Source organism: Terrapene carolina, unplaced genomic scaffold (assembly GCF_002925995.2).
Source record: "Terrapene carolina triunguis isolate 2854851 unplaced genomic scaffold, T_m_triunguis-2.0 Scaffold629, whole genome shotgun sequence".
Classification (NCBI taxonomy): Eukaryota; Metazoa; Chordata; order Testudines; family Emydidae; genus Terrapene; species Terrapene triunguis.
In genome coordinates, this window is record NW_020664980.1 from 2,636,545 (window position 1) to 2,657,423 (window position 20,879).

Here is a 20,879-nt window from a genome sequence, read left to right on the forward strand (position 1 = left end):
GCGAGCCCTGCTGTGGCCCCGCTCTCCCCGGGGGCCGGAGCGCTGCGCCGCCGCCCCCCTCCAGGTGCTGCCCCAAGCACCAGCTTGGGTGCCTGGTGCCTGGAGCCGGCCCTGCAGATAACTGATGTCACTTGGTTGCCTTCAGAGAAAAATCTTCACTGAGCAACACAGCTGGACCAGTGAAGGGGGATGGGAGCAGTCAGGTTAGGGTCTCGATCATAAATATACCTCTTATAGGAAATGAAATTAGGAAGATGGGTTGTACAGATCTCCCAAGGATACTTCCACTATTGCCCATAACAAATACCTAAAGGACTCTGTGATTATTCAGCTAATTAACTGCTGCCGTTTCTTTCGTAAGTTTATATTTAGGCAAATAGGATTGGCTCTACCAATCAAATAAAACCTACACCTACAAACCCAAGCCTGTTGCACCTGTATACTGAAGGATAGGGTGGGGACTCAGGGTACAGCTAATGCGATTAGAGGCTTTTACCTCTAGGTAGCCAGTTTGATGTCAGTTAAGGTTGATAGTGATTTAAAGGTGTGGCCATCTAATAGCTGTTTGATTAAATGAGTTGGTGGTGTTAGTCCAACCCTTAGTGGAATTGACATCAGAGCTGGCACTAGAGCTCGTTGGGAATTTTTCCCGCCCCCTGAGGAATTTTTTGACTTTTTGGCAAAAAAAAAAAAAAAAAAAAAAATAATTCAATTTAGAAATGTTGCCGCAATGTCTCATGGGAATTTGTAGTTCAGGTACCTCATGCTCCCATTTTCCTCTATAGAGTGGACTCTTTTGCCAAACAGCATCACTCACCATACACCATAGTCTCCTTTCTTGGCGAGGGGAGCTGATGGATCATGGGAGTCCCTGCCTCTGGTGCATCATGGGAGATGTAGTGTGGCTATGGAGCCCAGCCCATAGGGGAGAATGGAGACATAAGGCAACCAAACTACAACTCTCATCAGCACCACAGTGGCATGTCTTAATTGAAATATTTTGTTTTCCTGGCACAAATGGAAAACTGTAGATTTTTGGGCATTTGATTGTTTTGATGAAAAAAAAATCAAAATTTTCCTCAGAAAGCAGACATTTTTTGTGAAACATTCTGTTTAGTTGAAAATCCAATTTTTTGGGAGGAGAAAAACTATTTCAGCAGAAATTTTTTGACCGGCTGCAGTTGCTAGGCTTGTTTGCAGCTTCAGCAGAGAGACAAAGGATTAAATGAGACAAGGAGAATGAAATCTCTCTCCTTCAAAGGTGGTCCCTTTGCACTTCTATAACACCTTGCTTTGGAGGCTCTCCAAGTGCTTTATAGACACAAAGAGATTAATGAAGTCTCACATCACCCCGAGAGGCAGGGGGATTTTGTTATCTCTCTTGTACAGATGGGGAGGCTGAGGTCCATTGCATAGGGTGATGAGGGAGAAGCTAGCATTCCTCCACCTAGCATTGGACCTGCTCTGTGCATTGGGGGGCTGCAGTCTCCTGGGCTCTCAATCCGCTCACTGTCTTTCACAGGGACAAAAATTCACTTCAGAAAGAATAACAAACAGGTTGTGCTGTTGAGCCCTGGTGCATGAAGGTCTCATTTATTTAAGACACTCATCTGTGCATCTTGGGATTCTTATAAGGTGGCGCCCAGGCAGTTTTTTGTGATCCAGTCCTTGTGTGTAACAGCAGTACAGCAGCAAACCAAAGGCTTTTATAAAGGTGATTTCATGTCCTTTTCCACTTCCCTAATTTCTACTTATGAAGTTCAAGTTTGTTTTTCCTCTTGCCCTCTTTATATTGGCAACACAGCCTCAGAGACAGAGCTCTTGTACTCAAGCTGGCATAGAGCAGGCAGTGTACTGGCACTTCTTCAAAGTCAGGACACACGTAGTTGAGGGAGGTGATAGGCAACCTTCATTAAAGAGTTTTAATTATAGCCTCCTTTTGCAGCTTTATAACTTGGTCATAAACATTTGCTCTGGGATGAAACTAATACAAGAATCAGTTCATCCACTACTAAAATGCAGCCACTTGCAAGCTGAAATATAGAAGCCATATTGCACCATTCACGTGGCATAGCTTTTCTCAGGAGGGGGAGTGAAGAATAGCTTCTGCAATTCTGCTAACATGGGGAAGTTTAGGTCAGCAGAAAGCATTTAAGCTGGAATTTGCCAGGCCACCTGGACTCATCCTCCTACTCTGGAGAAAAGGGCCACAGGATCTTTAATGATGAAAATGGTCAGAGCTTTAATTTCCTATCCCATCTTAAAGCTAACAATTCCAGCAGTAGTGCCCCCACACTTAGTATCATGCCTGGGGCATTTGTTGACTTAAAAGAAAGCACTGCTTATTGAGTTACCAACTCCAATCCCTGCAACATATTAGCCCTGATTTTCAGTTCCTCTGTTATGCCCAAAGCTCAGGAGTTGGGGGGGGGGGGGGAAGGTGGGAAGGAAACAGCTAGCTTTAAGCAATCTTTTCTCTCCCTGGGCCTTAGGGAACTGCCCAGCCTCTGGTATAAGTGTCCAGCCATCTCTAATGACAATTCTGTTTTGTGACAATTTTTGAGGTTTGGAAATTTGTTTTAGTTCCACACTGGAATGAAAGGAAAATTGTGTCAAAACATCCATTTTTGGACTGAAAAGATTAGGTTTTTGATCTTTTTCCTCTCTCTTTCTCAAGTCCACCCTGGACCTGAGAAACTGTCCCGTAGAAACCTCTATCTAAATTAAATATAGTTTTGCAAAGTATTTTGGTTTTGACAAAATGGCATCTTTTGATTAAAAAAAAAGTGTAATAAAAAGTTTCCAACCAGCTGTAGGTCGAGAGCAACCTCAGGGCTGTTGTAATCATTTGTGCTCTGCTACCCATGGATCCCCCCTGTGCACCCTCAGAAGCAGGGAATAACTGTGTCCTCTGCTGGCCCTTGGCGCACCCTCTCTCTTCAACTCCTGCCATCTGTCTGCAATATGCTGTCTACACTGGGTGCTGATGTAAAGCCCTTACACCAGCTCCACATTGGCCCAGGAAGCCTTCTTAGCAAGGGGATACTTGCAGGGGGCCATTTCTGCCAATTTACAGTGTAAAGTGGCCTTAGTGTAACTGAAACCCAAGTCCTACATGTTTTGTATAATGACTGGTATCAAATGTGATGCTGGCCCTCACGTTTCTTGAGCTCCTCTGCTTTCATTGACCCACTTGACTAGTGGTGAAGAGTAGCAGTGGCCTCTAGCTAAGTGCTCCCTGACCTTGCTATCACCCAACTTGCCAGGATGGGCTTGGTTTGGATCTGGAAATGAGTGTAGTAGTTTAACAAGAGATCCCTGTAGCTTTTTTTACCTTCTTGTGGATTTGGAGGGGAAGGACTGAGATCAGTGATGGAACAATGGCTTTTTTTCAGTTTGGGCGATTTCACAACGTGCAGTGCTGCTCACTGCATGCCCGGGCAAAGTGGGCCAGAGTCTTTTAGAACTGGCTTTGGCTCCTAGAGGGTGAGTGGCTTGGCAAGAGTAAAAGGAAGGGAGAGCGTTGCAGTGTGCCAGCAATTACGGGCAATGGGAGGAGGGCTGATAAGAGAAGTCTCTCCCAGTTCATTTCCTTTTATGGACTGAAATGAGTCTGACATGATCCTTCACAGTAAAGGTGCCAGGGAGTAAGGTAGAGCAGATTTTGGGAGACACTAGAGATATCCAGTGGGGATTTTCTAACATGAGTTATTTTGCTGGTATGTGCTGTGTTGTGCCACCCTTCCCACCCCCACCAGACCCCACTTCTGCTTTAAAGATACACATATTTACTTAACAGTGATTGGGATTAGGGATTGATCCTCTTCCCACACTTCTAGCATCATCAGCTCCCTTGGAGGCACTGAGGCCATAATGGAGACAGACTGGATGCTAGAGGGTTTTCTTCTCATGCCTTTATTTTGGACTGGAATTCTCTTCCACCTCCATAATCCATCTGTTTATCAAGATGGGGAGGGAAGAGGTGTCTTTTCATGGACGAGATTACTGACCGCTTCCTGCAGGACCGTACTGAAGTTCTAACTGGCCTGTGAGGAGTCACTAGTAATAAATCTAGTGGCCTTTTGACTGAGGCCAAATGTATAATCTTAACATTTATTTAGGAGATGGCGTCCTTGAGGGGGGAAAAGATATAATAGGGTTTTGTTTTTTCAGTTTCTAATAACTGATTCTTTTTTCACCTCTACTTTGCCCCACTCCAAAATTGCTATAGCGATTGAGACCTTTCCCCCTCTGTGATCCCAATTTCTGCTAACCCTAACACCTGTGAGCCTGCCCACAATCTAGTCTTTTTGTTTGAGTCTCACAAACCCACTCCTTGGACTCCTGCCTGAGACAGTGTATTGCCTCAAAGGCCAAAATTCACCAGAGATCATACTCAGGACAACTTATTCCAGCCTAGGATTGAGCAGCTGCCCAGACAGAGAAGAACTGTGAGCAACAGGTCTTAGGGATGCTGACTGGGGCAGTTTCTTTCATTGAAGGGAGAGAAGCCTCCTGTTTTGAGGTGTGGTGCCCCATGGCACTGAGTGCTCCTGATCTCTTTGTATTTCAAATGGACGCCTCAGATACCTGAGTGCGGACTTTCCCTCGCTCCCAGCAAGGGAGTATGTCTGTCATGATGCATATCTCTCATGCAGGCGACTCAGCCTATTCGCCAGTGTGCCTGGCGATCCTAATGCTTTCACTCATTGTCTTTCATTCTGTGATGAATTTTTGCTCCATCTAAATAAACCCATCCTTCCTCCCTTATAGCAGAGAAGCATGTTTCCTGCACTCATCTTAGGACAGCTAGAAACTTCCACTAGGGGATGAAAGAGGGAGAGGTGAATATTGTTCCATCTTCTATCCCTTTTCCATCTAGTTTATCAACTACATGTGCAGTCTGTCCCCCATTTAGGATCTACAGCTTCCATCCAGGCTCCAACTCATGAGCTCATGTTAGCCTCTCTGTGCACTGTACTCTAGGCAGACCTCACCTTCTATTAAAGTCTTTCCTGCCAGAAAACCAGACAACAAACTGACCTTAATGGCAGAACTCTGGAAAATCCCTCTGAGAGCCTTCATTGTTTGCAATAGGAGGTCAAGTGACTCTTTCAGAGCACATCTAACCCCATCTATGGCTCAGCGTAACTGGGTGCAGAGACTTGGCAGCTGATGGAACTATACGGAGATTTATACGCAGGAAGCACATGGCTGTTTCAAGATGACACTTGAGATTCCTAGGCCAAACTGAGAGGTAAGGAGATCTAAGCTGTGTAACTTACACCTTTTTCTATGTTCATAAGTTACACTAACTTACAATACAGTAGACAGAGCTGATCAAATAATTGATAGTTGAAAAATCTGTAAACAAAAATTCATTTGTTTTGACCCAAATCTGATTTTTTTTTGTTTTTTCTCACCAAAACGAAAAACTGAAAACATGGTGTTCGGAGGACCAACATTTGGGTAGAAGGAAATGACATTTTGAAATGAAACAGTGTGTTTCTAAACGAAATGTCGACACAGTTAGTTTAGAAAATGTCAAAATGAACCATTTTGACTTTTTTGAAATTGCTTTCCTCATATTTTATTCAGCCACAATGATTCGCTGGATTTGAACAGATTTGTGAATGGTTTCAGTCACCCCCAAACTGCATTTTTGGGCAAATTTACTATTTGCCCCCAAAATTTCACCCATCTGTAACATTGGCCTCCTTGAGGCACTCGGCAATTAGTGATGTGTAACTTGGTCTCCCTTACAGTCAGTGATCCCAGTCCAGAGGTGATGAGAAAGGATGTATAATTTGCAAGCTTGGGGGAGGTGTAGGTTTGGTCAGCTTAAAGTCACCTTTGACTTTGGCTCTTAGATTGAAAGAAAGCTTGTTATAATCCTGAGTGAGTTCACCTCCCCACCCACCACACACTGACTGGATTTCTAAAGCACCTTTCTTCTAAGGACCTCAAAGTGCCTCACAAACCTGAACCGACCCTCACAGCACCCATGCAAGGCAAGGTGACATTATTATCCTCATTTTACAGGTGAGGAAAGCCAGGCACCTGGCAGAAGCTTACATTGGGAGAAGTGGGAGAAGCTTACATTGCCATACCCAGTGTTGGACCTGCTCTGTGCATTTGAGAAGCCATTCACTTGGGCCAGCACGGGGAAAAAATTTACCTCAATCAGCAATATAGTAATAAAAGAAAATTGGTGCTGCTGCCTGCCTCATCTCCTTCCTGGTGATAGTGGGAAATGTTGATCATTGTGAGGCTGTCTCAGCTCCATTGCACCTAACCCAACGCTCTTCTAACAAAACTGAGTCATGGTTTTTTGAAAATATCGGAGTATTTTTCACACATGATACATACAATAATTACATGGTTCCCCTAATATTTTCTCATCTATTTTATATAGTATATACAATAAGACCATGGCCCCAATAATCCTTTTGTTCCAAACAAAGCAAAAGGTTATATTATATCTTCACTGCAAAACTAGGTTTATTTTTTTTCAGTGAAATAGCTGTCTCAAGTTACCTATCTCGATGTAAAAACAGACCTATTTTTGCATTGGAGACAAAGCTTCAGTTTAGATTGTATAAAAGAAAGAGTTGGTGAAAGGGAAAACTAACCTGCTTGCAAAGAAACCTTCTGAAGCTGCAAATGAAAGTCTTGACAGTAGACCCCAGGCTTACAGTCAAGCAGAACAAGCCAATGTAACCCTTCAGTTTCCTGCAGGCAACCATCCAAGGCAGAGGTATCACCAGTCTCTAAGAAGGTATTGGGGAAACTGACAGGCTCCCTACTGAGTTAGGAAAGCAAATAAAACCCACACCTAAGCCCAGGAATGCTTCAAGCTCAGGAATGCTTCAAGGAATGCACCTCCTTAATGCTTCCATTTCAGAGAGTGATCCAAGCTTCCCTAAAGTTTTAGGGGAGGAAGGGGATTCTGAGCAAGAGTTTGGGCCCATCTCTAGTGAATAAATTTCAGGGCTTAGCACCTCCACTGTTACCTGTCAGTTACAACATAAAGATGGATCTGAACAGCCTAAAATTTGTGCAAAGTTTTGCATCCAGTCTCAGATTTTGACTTTGGTGTTGGGGCCTATTTTGGTTCATGTCTCGGCATGTGGAAATTTCAGCTGGTTCTAATTGGCCAAGTAGGCAATAGAACAAAGCAAAGTCTCCTGGGCCACTAGGGCCTGGGGCTGCCAATAGAGAACAGGTGAAGGGTTCTAAAGAACTCTACTGGAATTTCCAGTAGGGTACAACAAAGGAGCATTACAAGGAGGTGGGACCTGTTTTAATTTAGTTGGACTTACCCTTAGGGGAAGTACCTAGGCTCCTTGCACTGCTGGAGCCCAGCACTTATCTTAGCTCCCATGTTGCTGTATAGTGTGTGTGTGCATTTGCTTGAGGTACTCATGATTTTATTTCACAGCAACATGCACAGAGATGACATTGCAACATACAAAATATTGTTGGTATTTTTTTGTTTTAATACTATTAGAATGCAGCCAATTATACTTAAAGTGGATCACATGGTTGGGTAAAATGCCAGATCTAATTGCAGTAAACCTGTGCCTCTTGTTACAGAGGCAGGTCATCATCATACTTGTCACTCCAAAGCGGCAGCCAAGACCTAATGATGTCACTTATCTCAAATAGTGCCCTGGGAATACAGGGTATTGACAGGGACCATTGTATCAGGCAGTGTTCAAGTGCTTGCCTACGCTCTCCACATTCACATTTGGGGTTGTTCCTTAGATTCCACTTGGTCATATTGTCACCAGTCTTTGCTACCCCAGCTCGAGTTCGATTCAGAGTACCTAGTATTTTCTTTCGAGGTCAGTGCCTAGCAGAAGTTGTTCTATAGGAATCGGTTGTCCAAGATCACTGGCATTTCTAGCTATTTGGTTACTCTGTAGCCTTCCACAGTGATATCTTTGGGGTAAGGGATTTTCAGAGGCAAAGCTCCTTCTGGACTTCAGCCTCTTGGTTCAACGTTAAATACTTACTGAGTCAGGTGAAGTATAGAGGAAAGTTTAAAGTACCATTCTGCTCTGAATAGTGATGACATAAACACTGGCTCCTTCTAAATCAACCAATCTGCTCCCTCTGTGTATTCAGAGTATTATCTGCTGACTTTAGTGATACAACTATTCTTTAACGCTTCTTAGACCTGCACGCCCAACACACCCAAAAGGGACTGAACTGTGGGTTCGGTTCCTTTTGGTGCATCATCAACAGAATGGCTTATTGAGTCCCAGTCAATTCCACCTCTGCAAACCTACTGCAGGCCACAGAGCTAATTAATTAATTGGCTTGCAGAACTATTATTACTGATGATGATGTGCAAGAAAGAAAGAACCTTGCATGACTCTCAGATCCCAAGTTGAGTTTGCAGAAGAACCCCCCACCCCCATATGTCTTTACTTGCAAATAGAGAACGTTTGATCTGGAGTAATTAAATCTGAACACAGAACACCCTTTCTCCACCACGCAATGCCATTTGTATACAGACAATTGTCAGGATACAATCACACTTTAGGGGATGCACTGATGACCAGATTTTCAAAAGTTCTCAGCACCTAAGTCAAGGCCAGATTTTCAAAAGAGTTTACCTAACATGATGACCTAGCATCAAATTTTATCTACAACTTTGGCTCTCATCATTCATCACCTTGGCACAAAAAGTGGGAATATGCTAATAAAATTTGCAGATGACACAAAGTTGGGAGGTATTGCCAATATTGAGGACTGGACTATCATACAAGAAGATCTGGAGGACCTTGAAACGGGAGTAATAGAAATGGGATGAAATTTAATAGTGCACAGTGCAAGGTCATGCAAGGTCATTCACTTTGGGACTAACAAATATCCAAAAACCAGTTGTTATCTTAAACTGGGATGAGGCAGAACCAGAAGAGAAAATAAGTTTAATTGAAGCATCTGTTGCTGCTCACTTCGCATTTTCACTTTAAAGTGTCGTTTCTAATATTGCTAACAATAACACAGGGGACATGGGGAGCCAACAATATTTGGGACTAACAACAAGAATTTTTGCTATAAGCTGGGGACATATATCAGTTGGAAACAGCAGAGGAGAAGAAAGACCTGGGTGTATTGGTGGTTCACAGGCTGACTATGAGCCGCCAATGTGATGCAGCAGTGAAAAAAGCTAATGGAATCCTAGGATGCATTAGGCAAGTTATTTCCAGTAGAGATAGGGAAGTGTTATTGCCATTATACAAGGCACTGGTGAGATCTCATCTGGAATATTGTGTGCAGTTCTGGTCTCCTATGTTTAAGAAAGATGAATTCAAACTGGAACAGGTGCAAAGAAGGATGATCAGAGGAATAGAGAACCTACCTTATGAGAGGAGACTTAAGGAGCTTGGCTTGTTTAGCCTAACCAAATGAAGACTGAGGGGAGATATGATTGATCTCTATAAATACATCAGAGAGATAAATACCAGGGAGGGAGAGGGAAGTTTAGATCTATACCCACACTCAAATCTGAACTTTGCTAATTAGAACAAGCCTGAGGTGCAAATATCACAGCCCCAAACCCAGACAGGAGATAAAGAAACAAAAAAACATAACCTCTCTCTCAACGTCCCCTCTCCAAAACAAACACCTGCCAAGCAAACCAACCAGCCAGGGCTGGCTTAGAAAAAAAAGCCAATTAAGAGCCATTATAAGGCAACAAGGTAACATACTTGCTCTATGGCTTATGCTGTTGACAATAGTTCACAAGAGACATTTTTCATTGAAATGACATTGGGTTCATAAGCCATGATACAATTTCAATTGACCTATGATCCCATTGTAGAGCTTTACTTTCACTCACAGTAAAACAGGATCTAGCCTCCAACGCGCTGTGCAACGTATTGCTGAATACAAAATACCTGCTGGGTTTTCTTGCATAGCCACTGCACTACCAAGAACTCGCTTATTGCTTATAAAATCTTTGGAATTACCTTGAGTGTGAAAGGTGCCAAATAAATCTTAACAACCCCTTTTTCTTTTCAGATGATCAGTAAACAAGCAGGGTGGAGACCTCTGCTCAGAGAGTGGGGATCTTGGGACCTTTCGCTTCCCTGAAAAGGAGCGATCTTATTTTGAAAGGTCTATTTTAATAACACTGTTACACCATTACAGTCCCAAATTCAGTCTGTCTTGGGACAATCTTGGGGTAAGGTTTGTAAGGAGGCAAGGATTCCTAGGCTGCCATGAGAATTTACTGCCATGGTAAATTCCTCTTTTGGAAGTAAAGGGATGCAGGCAGCAGAAGGGCAAAGACCAGGGCTCCTTTCCAAAGGAAAAAGGGTTCTGGTCTGGATGATTGGATTTCTTTGCTAGCTGGCTTCATAACAGTCATGGAATGGAGGAGTGTGAGGTACGTGTGTGTGAGTGGGGGAAAGCAGGTGGCATCATGTGTAATCAAGAGACAAGACAAGCCTTACCAAGTTGTATTAAGGTTGATAGGCTAAGATAATCTTTCAGAGGGCATCACGTTTATTGCTAGTGAAGTCTGAGTTCATTACTCTAGTATCACCTCTCTTAACTTCCTGGAAGGTGCTTTTTACTATATCATTAGAGCAGGCTCACCTGTGGCCTGATCCCCTGCCTACTGAAGGCAGTGTCAAAACTCCCATTTAATTCAGTGTTGCAGTATTTGGTCCTCAATGATGACAGGTTTCCATTAACACTATGTTGGCTTTCAAGTAATAGTTTCCACCCTTTTTAGCTGGTAAGTTACAGCCTTTCTTGCTTTCTCCAGATTATATACTGAAAGAGGGTATCTTAGGGCTTGTCTACACAGCAAGTCAGTGTGTGACAAGCCAGGGTGTGAATCTACAATGCACACTAGCCTGTGGTGCACTAACTGGCTATCTAGACACTGCTACTGCACATAAAAGTTCCACTGTGCGTTTTAATGTACTCCTGTTTCAAACTCCTGATTCAAACAGGAGTATATCAAAGGGGAGTTTGTCAAAGCACACTACAGAACCTTTAGTGTGCAGTAGCAGTGTCCACATGGTGAGTTAGTGAGTGTGCTGTAGATTCACACCCTGGTTTGCTGCGCACTAACATACCAGGCAGACAAACCCTTAGACAGCGTATTTAAGTAGGGTATTTATAAAAACAAACAACCTCCCAACCCCCATTGATTGTGGTCAAATTCAAGTTTGGAAAAGCATATTCTTCTTAGTTAAATTCACCTGAACTCTCAACTGGATATAGTATTCCTAAATTAGAGCCAATCCTCTCAGGTGTTGAGCACCCTCAACTTCCATTGATTACAGTGGGAGATGAGTTGGTCCATTTCCATGGTGGGTAAAGAGATACCCCTATGCAGATTGTGGATTTTTATGGCTGAAAATTGCTACTCGAGGTCATTCTCACAGCCTGTGACTTCCACAGTGGAAGTAGCCATTACAGCTTCTGCAATCTACCAGATAAAATTGATTTGGTAACTTTTCAAGGCAGGCAGGCATGCTGCAACACCCATCTTTCCTTGCCAGCATTTCGGGGTTGAGTCTGTAGGGGGAGAACAGGGTGTTGTAACATGACTGAGTAGAGTGTCTTTTAGTTTTTGTGGACAAGTCTTATAAGTGGAAAATTTGCCTTTAGGAGAAGCTACTGCATTAAAATATTGTATTGCACATTTTGGATTTTTAATGGCGTGCTTTAGAGTATGTGTACACAGAGACAAACTATCTGCGGCATGGCCACAGCTGGCCTGGATCAGCTGACTTGGGCTTGTGGGGCTCGGGCTGCAGGGCTAAAAATCATTGTGTAGGTGTTCTCAGGCTCGGGCTGGAACCTGAGCTCTGGGACCTTCCCTCCTCACAGGGTCTCAAAGCTTGGGCTGCAGCCTGTCAACATAGCTCTTTTTCAGCCCCGGAGCCTGAGCCTTATGACCCCGAGAGCTGACCCAGGCCAACCGCGAGTTTTTTACCCCTGTGTAGACATAATCCTAGATGCCAGGAGTTTCCTAGAACTCTGGAAAGATGACAGAGATATTTAAATAAATAAATACATTAAAAAAACCCAAGGTTAACATACATTTGACATTCAAGCAAAGAGACAAGAGAGAAGCCCGTTAAAACAACTGCCATCTAAAGGATCCCTAAGGAATTGCAGCTTTTTCATTAACCTAGCTGGACTTTCAACTCCTCATTAAACATGATAACTTGAGATCTGACTTTGCAGGTCCTTCCTCACAGGGGCTAACCTCACGCTGAAGTCATTAGGGGAGAAATCCTGGCCTCATTGAAGTCAATGGCAAAACTTCCAATGACGTCAGTGGAGCCAGAATATCACCCTAGGAGTTCAGGCAGCGCAGAAAACAGTCTCTTAAATGCGTCATCAGCAACACTTACGCAAACATGTACCAGTATTTACAACCTGAGGCTGTGTGGGGGGCTAGAAACATCAGTGAGGTGGCACCTCTGAACTTGGCCTATCAGTGTTTTTAATTTTACCTTCTATTTTGTTTATATTGTTTGTTTTTGTCTGTTTGGACTATACCTTCACATAAAGCAAACCCATAGTTGTGTGTGTGTGTGTGTGTGTGTATGCCCCCACATGCATGTTTATGTGGTACACATTTCTCTGGAAATAAATTGAGGCTCAGTGAATTGCCCATGGAATGCACATTCCATGCCAGATTTTCCAAACTGGAAAGTCTTTTATTTTTTTAAGAAAACACTCTTTCTTCTCAGTCTCCGCCTCTGCAGTTTACCAAAACAATGTAGTCATTCTGATAATTTAATCTCCCCTTTTATGAGTCACATTGGCATGTGTGACTCAAGAGCTTTCCATTTCCAAAGGAGGGAAGAAGTCCCAAACTTCCTGACTTCATGGATGACATATGGTCTTGTAGGTGTCTCTAGCACTAGCATTCCATCTCCCCTCCCTCCCGTTTTTTTAACATGCAATCCTTAAAGGGAGTCTTTTACCTTTATCATCTTCCTGTAGTATTTACAGAAAGCTGCACTAAGCCGTGGAAAAGAGTTTAAACCATTGTAGATATAAAAATGTTTAAAAGCCTAAAAGAGCTGTTTAATTCTAACTTGAGCTTTGGCTTTTCAAGTTGCTATCTGCATAGTGAAAAACTGTTTCCACCTAGAATTTACTTTTCAGCCTATTGTTTGCAGAGCAAACAATGTGTGTGCTCAACAATCAGCAACATGAATAGTTTTTATTTACCTGGACAGGGGTGCCATATGGGAATTCTACTTTCTCACTGCTCTGGGTTGCCACAGTCGGATTACTGGAGCTGATGAGCACTGGTGAGCTGATTTCCAATGTCTGCCGCTCTGTGGGTGAGTGGACCATCCTGTTGAGTGAATTCAAGGCATTCGTGATAGAAAATGGTTTCAAGCTCTTCCTCCTAGATTCTGACACCTTGCGGAAGGTTGGTGACTCTGTGCCTTTCGCTCTGGGAGAGGCTGTCCTTAAGGGTGATGAATATTTAAACGGGGAGGATCGGTGGCTTTTCTTTGTCTGTAGGAGTTGTCTTGCAGTCATGTTTGGCTGGGACAGAAAGAAGAGAAGTTTTATGGCACCATCTCAGAAGCTAAGCTTTGCATAGACCCCAAACCCAGTGAGCATAGACCCACATTTTATACCTCATCCTAACAAGGAGCATAGCTGAGTTTGGGCTTCAGATGACATTATGGTTAATCTTTGCAATTGAGTGGCTCAGCTTTGTTATATTTTCAGTGACAAATCCCAGAGGAATAATTACTAACACAAGGCTGACCACCAAATTAAAATGGATCGGAAGAAGTCTCTCACCAAGACACCATCTGATTAAGCTTGGATGTCTGGTTCTCTCTCCAGTTGGAGTCTCACAGAAAAGTATGGCTTCCTTTCCTGTCAAAACTTGAGACTCACAGAGATGAATAAGGATGCATCTCAGCTGGTTTCTTCCACTCAGCTCCGGTACACAGTATGATAAATGGAACACCAAATTACAATGGACTAATGGGCACATCTTCCTTAATTGCTTTGTGTTGGCAAGATTGGGCGCATTTCACAGCAGGGGGTCAAGTCTCTCCAACTGATATGAAGGCCTTCATATGGAGAAGTCCTCAGTGAAGTTAGCTTTATGAGCTGTGTTGTCTCCATTCAGTTAGATCAGTTTAGACCAGTGGTTCCCAAACTTGTTCCGCCGCTTGTGCAGGGAAAGCCCCTGGCAGGCCAAGCCGGGTTGTTTACCTGCCACGTCTGCAGGTTTGGCCGATCGCGGCTCCCAGTGGCCGCGGTTCACTGCTCCTGGCCAGTGGGAGCTGCTGGAAGCGGCGGCCAGTATGTCCCTTGGCCCGCGCCGCTTCCAGCAGCTCCCATTGGCCTGGAGCAGTGAACCGCGGCCACTGGGAGCCATGATCGGCTGAACCTGCGGACGCGGCAGGTAAACAACCCAGCCCAGCCTGCCAGGGCCTTTCCCTGCACAAGTGGCGGAACAAGTTTGGGAACCCCTGGTTTAGACCAAAACATTCACAGCTTGATCCTGCTCCCATTGAAAGAAGTGGGATTTTTACCACTGATTTTAAGGGGAGCAGAGTCAGACCCTCAGTTTGCATAGCGACTAAGGCATATCTACATGTACAGTGCTGCAGCGGCGCCGCTGCACCGGTGAAGACGCTCTATCCTGATGGGAGAGAGCTCTCTCGTTGGCATAATAAAACTACCTCTGTGAGCAGCAGAAGCTATGTCAGCAGGAGAAGCTCTCCCACCGACATAGCCCTGTCCACACCGGCACTTATGTCGGTGTAACTTATATCACTCAGGGGGTGGTTTATTCACACCCCTGAGCAACGTAAGTTCTGCCACCATAAACTAGTGTAGAAATAGCCTGTATTTCAACAGGGTTTCTTAGAAACTGCTTATTACCTCAATATTAATATCAAAGGGCATGTGGTGGCAATGTTTCTTACCACAATGGCTGCCAAAGAAATTAATCATGATTTACTGCTGACATTAAAGAATTGCAAAACTTTGAGATTCTCGCCCACTCATTTGAAGCAGTATGCCTAATGCCTAGGATGAAAAATAATCAATCTAGCATGGAACAGGTAATTGCCCCTACAGTATCATCATTTAAGAGAATAGGTTGTTTTTATATTCCTTCCTCCTCAATCCCAAAGACACATTCTTAAAACAAGGTTTAAAACAGGTACTGTGTGTGTGCTATACATATATTAGACTCCTCTCCAAGTACTTACAGAAATAAGTGTTATGTATAATACTGTAATTTCTGTAAGTAATTAGAGATGAGTCTAAAACCAAAACCATTTATCTGAAATTCCCCTAACACTAGGTGTTTGGTTAAAGTGGAACACAGATCTGATCGTCTGTAAAGCCAAAGCCAAAAGAAGTGCTGTATCTCCCAAACTAGCCCTAGGTTTCCCCTTCCCATAATCAATGTCTAATTCCCCAGTGACGTAATTAATTTATTCCAGCTAATGCCAGATTAAGTAATTAATTACCCGAGTCAAAATTATTTCATGAAATGAAGAGACATTTTACAAAATCTGTTAGAACTTCAAGTAATATTTTTACTAGTGTCTGTCTATAAAGTAATTGTGGAATAAGTAACAAATGTTTTCTGTAATTAATTTAATAATATCTCCATTTGTGTCCAGGTATTTTGATTTGTTTGTGTGCTATTTACAGTTTATAGCCCAAGCTAAACTTAGGGAGATCATTAATGGCCAATTCAATATTAAACAAAAAATGTTGTGACTGGGGAAAGACTAGATGGCCAAGGAGATTGATAATGCACTAAATCTCTCTAAATCTCTCTCTCTAAATCTCTGCTTCGAATTTGGGGCAGGTTGGTAGTGACTTAAGGCTGTTACTATCTGATAGATGTTTTGTGCTTTATGGAAAATCAGTTGGTTGATCTCATTACAGTTCCTAGTGGAACTGTATTAATAGAGCTGATCAAAAAAGGCAAGTCTAGTTTGTCAAAAAATTAGCAAGGAATGAAAATTTTCCATGACATTTTTTGGATTTTTTTTTTTGCCAAAAATATGTTTGAAATAAAATTTTGAAAAACATTTGAAAAATGTTATTTTGATGGGGAAAAACAACCCTATTTCATTTTTTCCCACTGGAAACGATGAGTAGCGGGGCAGTGAACGTGAAAGAAAATGTCCCCCCCCCCATAAACAACACAAAACAAAATGGAACTTGGATGAATAATTTTGAGAATTTTCACTTAACATTTTTTGATCAAAAAATGATTTTTTTCCCCATGAAAGTGTTCAGTTTGGTTGAAAGGGTCCCCCCATTTAAAATAGAATTTCAATTTAAATTTTGCAACTATTTCTAATTATTAACATCACAAAACCCATCATGTCACCCTCATCCTTATTTATAGTGTCAGCAAAATGCCAAGGACTGAATAGGCCATGAAGACTGAATTACCCCTTCATTGGTAGTTGTGGTCCCTCCAGTTAGGAGGTGAGATACATTGACAGGGCAGTGTTTGAGAGTATCTCCTTAGCTTCCAACCACCATTCTTCACTTAAATGAGATGTAACAGAAACCAGAGAATACCCTCCAGGATCATGGACCACATGAGGAGCATCGTTCAGTATGGTGGGAGTGAATACACGTGTCAACTGCTTACTGTGGTAATGGATTGAATAAGTATTTTTGAATGTGCTTCACTTACCTCCACAAACAAGATGGGGAAGATCCCTATTTTATCACCTAACTTGCCCTCTGCCCAGTTCTCATCAACTCTGCTAATCACTGTGATGATATCGCCCTGAAATGCAGAAGCATATTGTTACCAACCTTCCCATCTGGGATAGGCAGATAGTAGGTGTAAAGATGGGGTTGACCAGTAATTGCTGCAAAGCAAAAATCATTAAGCAGCCTCAGAGGTATGTCCGCTGTAGAGAACACAGGTCTTCAGCAAAGCGCTTTGGCACATGCTTAGCCTTAAGTGCATGTTTAAGTCCATCTCTATTCAGCTCTATGCTTAGTGTGCATTTAACTTAACTTTAAATGCTTTGCTAAATCAGGACCATGAAACAAAAAATAATGGAAAATGCATGAAAAGCAAGTGAGCTTATGACTTTTTAAAAGACTTCCTTCATGTGGAAATTCTTCTTTAATTACTACGCATGAATAAAATAAGGAAAATGGCATTTCAGATATGTACCAAATATAAACCATTATAAGTTTCCAGGCAATTGGCACTGTACTGCTAAGAAACTCATATAAACCAATATTTCAAGAGTTGAAATATCCTAATATTATTGGACCTGCAGTACTTCAAATACTCTGGAGCAAAACTAGTTTTGTATCGACTGGTGGTTAAAAATCCTTTGGAAAGATCCATTTTCTGTGCAACTCAGCAGAAATGAAATGTTATTCATTTTTAATATACTTGTATTTGATCTTTTTAAAATACCTGCTGGGAGAAAAAGTCCAAAAATGCATGGGACCAAACTCACATTTTTCTTTCCTTTGAATGAATTTGAAGTTTTAGAGTAAAATTTGATTGATTCTCAAATTCCAATTGAGAGCAGAATGGTCTTGGCCTAATTCCCCTCTGGCCTGCATCACTTGCATCTGTGCAAAGTGGGTAGATGAGGATTCCATTACAGTTTGGTAGAACTTTGCTTTCCTTTTGCGCAGGTGTAAATGACTCCACAAGATGAAGGAGAGGGGATAATCGGGCCCCCTTTCCAGATGTTTCTTTTAATAATAATACATTGCACTTTGATAGCGCTTGTCATCTGGACTGTGACTTAAATCACTGCATAAACATCCAGGGCCAGATTGTGGTTCACTCGGAATGGGTGCACAGAACCTCTCCTTTCTTGCATCACCCATAAGGGTCTTGTCACAACTGCAGTGCCTGGGTTCTGCTGACTACTAGCACCCGCTGGGGTGCAAATAACCTCAAGAGGGGAATAGAGCAGCAGAGAGGAGGGTATGCAGGGTATGCTGAGCTTTGAATCCTCCTGCTGCGGTTGGGTGCACAGAGGGAGCTTCATAGACCTCGTGCAGCCTGATGGGTGATATTAAAGGGAATCACTGCAGCAGCTGGTATCCTTCAGTGAGAACATACAATGTGAGCTGTCTGACTAACATTGCAAGGGACGGGGATGTGAGTGAGTGAGTGTGTTGTCCCCTCCTCGAAGAAGCATCTGCCTGTTTTATATGTACGATAACGCTCCGTGTGCTAACTGAGCTGTAGGCGTGGAAATGGAGTGCTGTCTCCAAAAGCAAATAAATAGAATGAGTAAGCAGTGAAACAAAGACAAATAAAGCAAAAAAGAAAACAAAACCAGACGGCATGAAAGAGAGGAAAGCATCTGCAGTTAAAAAATATTGTTGGCTCCCCGTGTCCCCTGTGTTATTGTTAGCAATATTAGAAACCACACTTTAAAGTGACAATGCAAAGTGAGCAGCAGCAGATGCTTCAGTGAAACTTACTTTCTCTTCTGGTTCCGCCTCATCCCAGTTTGAGATAACAGCTGGTTTTTGGATATTTGAACTTTCTTTCCCCCCCCGCCTTCCCCTCACCCAGCCCTATCCATCAAGCCTCTTAACTTTGTCCTTAAGCCACTCTAGAGAACTGCTTGTTTTTGTCACTGATTAGCAACAGCACTAGGGGCTGAGTTGCCAAGTGAAAGGAAAAACAGGTGACTTTTCTGTTAGGACATCAGAGCCCGTAGGCGTTGGTTTCTCAACTAGATTCAATATGCTTCACCTAATTTTGACATACTAGGAAGTGTTGACATTGCTGTGAAGCACAGTTACCTTGAAAAATATCTCCTCTAAAAGGAATAAATGCAAGTCCTGTAATTTCAGTAGAATACCACGACAGATGGCAAATGTCTGTAGAACCATGCAGGTGTTGCTTCACTAATGTATGTTCCTAAAGGAATGGTTGAATATGTTGATGGTGCATAGATGACCTCTGTCCCCTGACTATTAAGTCATTCTCCTTTTATTATATAACTAAACATCTTTCAAGGCAAACCCTCCCAGAGTTTAGGGAATAATGCAGCTAATTGGTTATTAGCTAATTGACTAAAGGAGCATTGTTGAGAAGTTAAAACAAAGGACTGAACATCAGGCTTCTGGGTTCTGTTTCCACCTCTGTCAAATTTCCACTCATTTTCTAAATATCAGTGTGTGTCCTTGGGGAAGTCACTTAGGTGGGACTTTCAACCACTGACTTCAATGCTTGGTTAGAGTTGAGTTAACACTGAGGACTTCTGAAAACCCTACCCTCAACCTCTCCATCTTGGTTTATCTATGTGTAAAATGGGGTTGATGCTTACTCCACTGAGGTGCTGGGAAGTGTAATTCTTGTTTGTATAGAGCTTTGAGATCTTTAGATGAAAGGTTCTATAGACCTGCAAGGTTCTATGGTGCTGACGACAGGACCCAGGGTTGAGAAACTACCCAGCTGTTAAAATACCTGCCCCTGACTTGCGGAAAGGCAACCTTACCTTTTGAAATGTCAGGCAGTCCTTATTTTCATTTTTATCTCTCTCTCTCAGATCAAAGTTGTAAAGTGCTCTGCACAGGGGTGGTGGCAGTGGGAGTTGTTTGATAACCTGCACTGAGCTGGTTGGGAAAACCCCACTGACCCCATTGATCTCTCCCAGGTACCATTTTTCATCCAGCTGTCGGTGCAATATGATGATGTCCCCTTTATTGAACCTCAGTTCACCAGGGTTTTGTCCTCTGTAGCTGTACAGGGCTCTGGCCCTGGGAACCTGCAGGATAAGAAACAAACATTAGCTTTTACTCATGACCTGCTGACACAAAGTTCTGGTCATCGTTGTGTAAGCTAACACGACTCCTCACATTTGCATCCTTAATTGATGTCATTTTCTAGTGAAGACAAGCCCCAAAGGAGAACTCCTGACTGACACCAGTGCAGCTAACACATCAGGTTCAATATTTAGGAATTTGATGAAATGAGCAATTGCTTTCTCTGTACTGTCCTCCTTGTGGGGCTTAATTGTCTCCTGTGAGTTTGTGATCCTCTCACAATGTTTTCATATTAATAAACCCACATCATTAGGCTTTTTATTAGTTAGTTTTTTATTCAGTATCCTATGCACTATGGTTTAACTGTTGGCTTTAGATTATATTTTACCTGCTCAGCATTTCAGGAGGGGGCACTTTATTAATAATAATTATTAATATTATTATTGTTTCTTAACTGTTCAATCTGGGTAGGAGGGAGAAATGTACTGAAATCAGAAGAGATGAGGGAACCTTCCTGCATTGTTCCCTACAACAGTCTCCTAAGTAAAACTAGAGTTCACTTAAAATATCCACTTTTCTGACCTGAATCATATTTTATCCACTCCAAAAATTCAATTTAATACACAGTGCAATGGATTGTTTGGATGGTTGAATCAAACCCAGAGCCATCACTGGCCTCGCTGCCCTGAGCTCAGGAGCTACAGTTTGAAAGCAACCTTGCAGATTTTTTCCTGGAAGAAGACGAGTACAGATAAGCCAAAGGCTGCTTCTTGCTATGCAGCGGTTCCAGGTGTGCAGCGCTTGGTGTGACAAGCACAGGGAACAAGCGTCTGCATCAGCTCAGAAAATGAGGTGGGGGGCTTGTATTCCAGGCTGGTGGAAACACCTTGGGTGAGCAGCTTTATTAGATAGTGTACTGTCCTACTACACTCCACATAACACTGGTGGACTTTGGGTTTCACTTATATTTACTGTAATTTGTACCATATGCTTCTGGTTGAAGTGCAAAACGAACTAAAAAGATGGAAGTGCAGTAAGGGTTAAGGCTTGTAATCTACCCACAAAATAACCCTGTGTGAGGGCCAGCTGACTTAAGTACTGTATAGGCT

At 42.7% G+C, this 20,879-nt stretch overlaps 1 protein-coding gene across 1 annotated transcript in view; it reads right to left on the reverse strand.

The window, feature by feature from the left end:
• The window catches only part of SH3RF2 (SH3 domain containing ring finger 2), a 77,887-nt gene that overhangs the window by 24,241 nt on the left and 32,767 nt on the right, over window positions 1-20,879 (reverse strand). The window contains exons 2-4 of the mRNA XM_024199393.1: window positions 19,503-19,772; window positions 16,700-16,795; window positions 13,222-13,548 (exon numbers count right to left, since the gene is read on the reverse strand). Of these exons, the coding sequence (XP_024055161.1) occupies window positions 13,222-13,548; window positions 16,700-16,795; window positions 19,503-19,772 (693 nt within the window). The remainder of the gene's footprint in view (window positions 1-13,221; window positions 13,549-16,699; window positions 16,796-19,502; window positions 19,773-20,879) is intronic.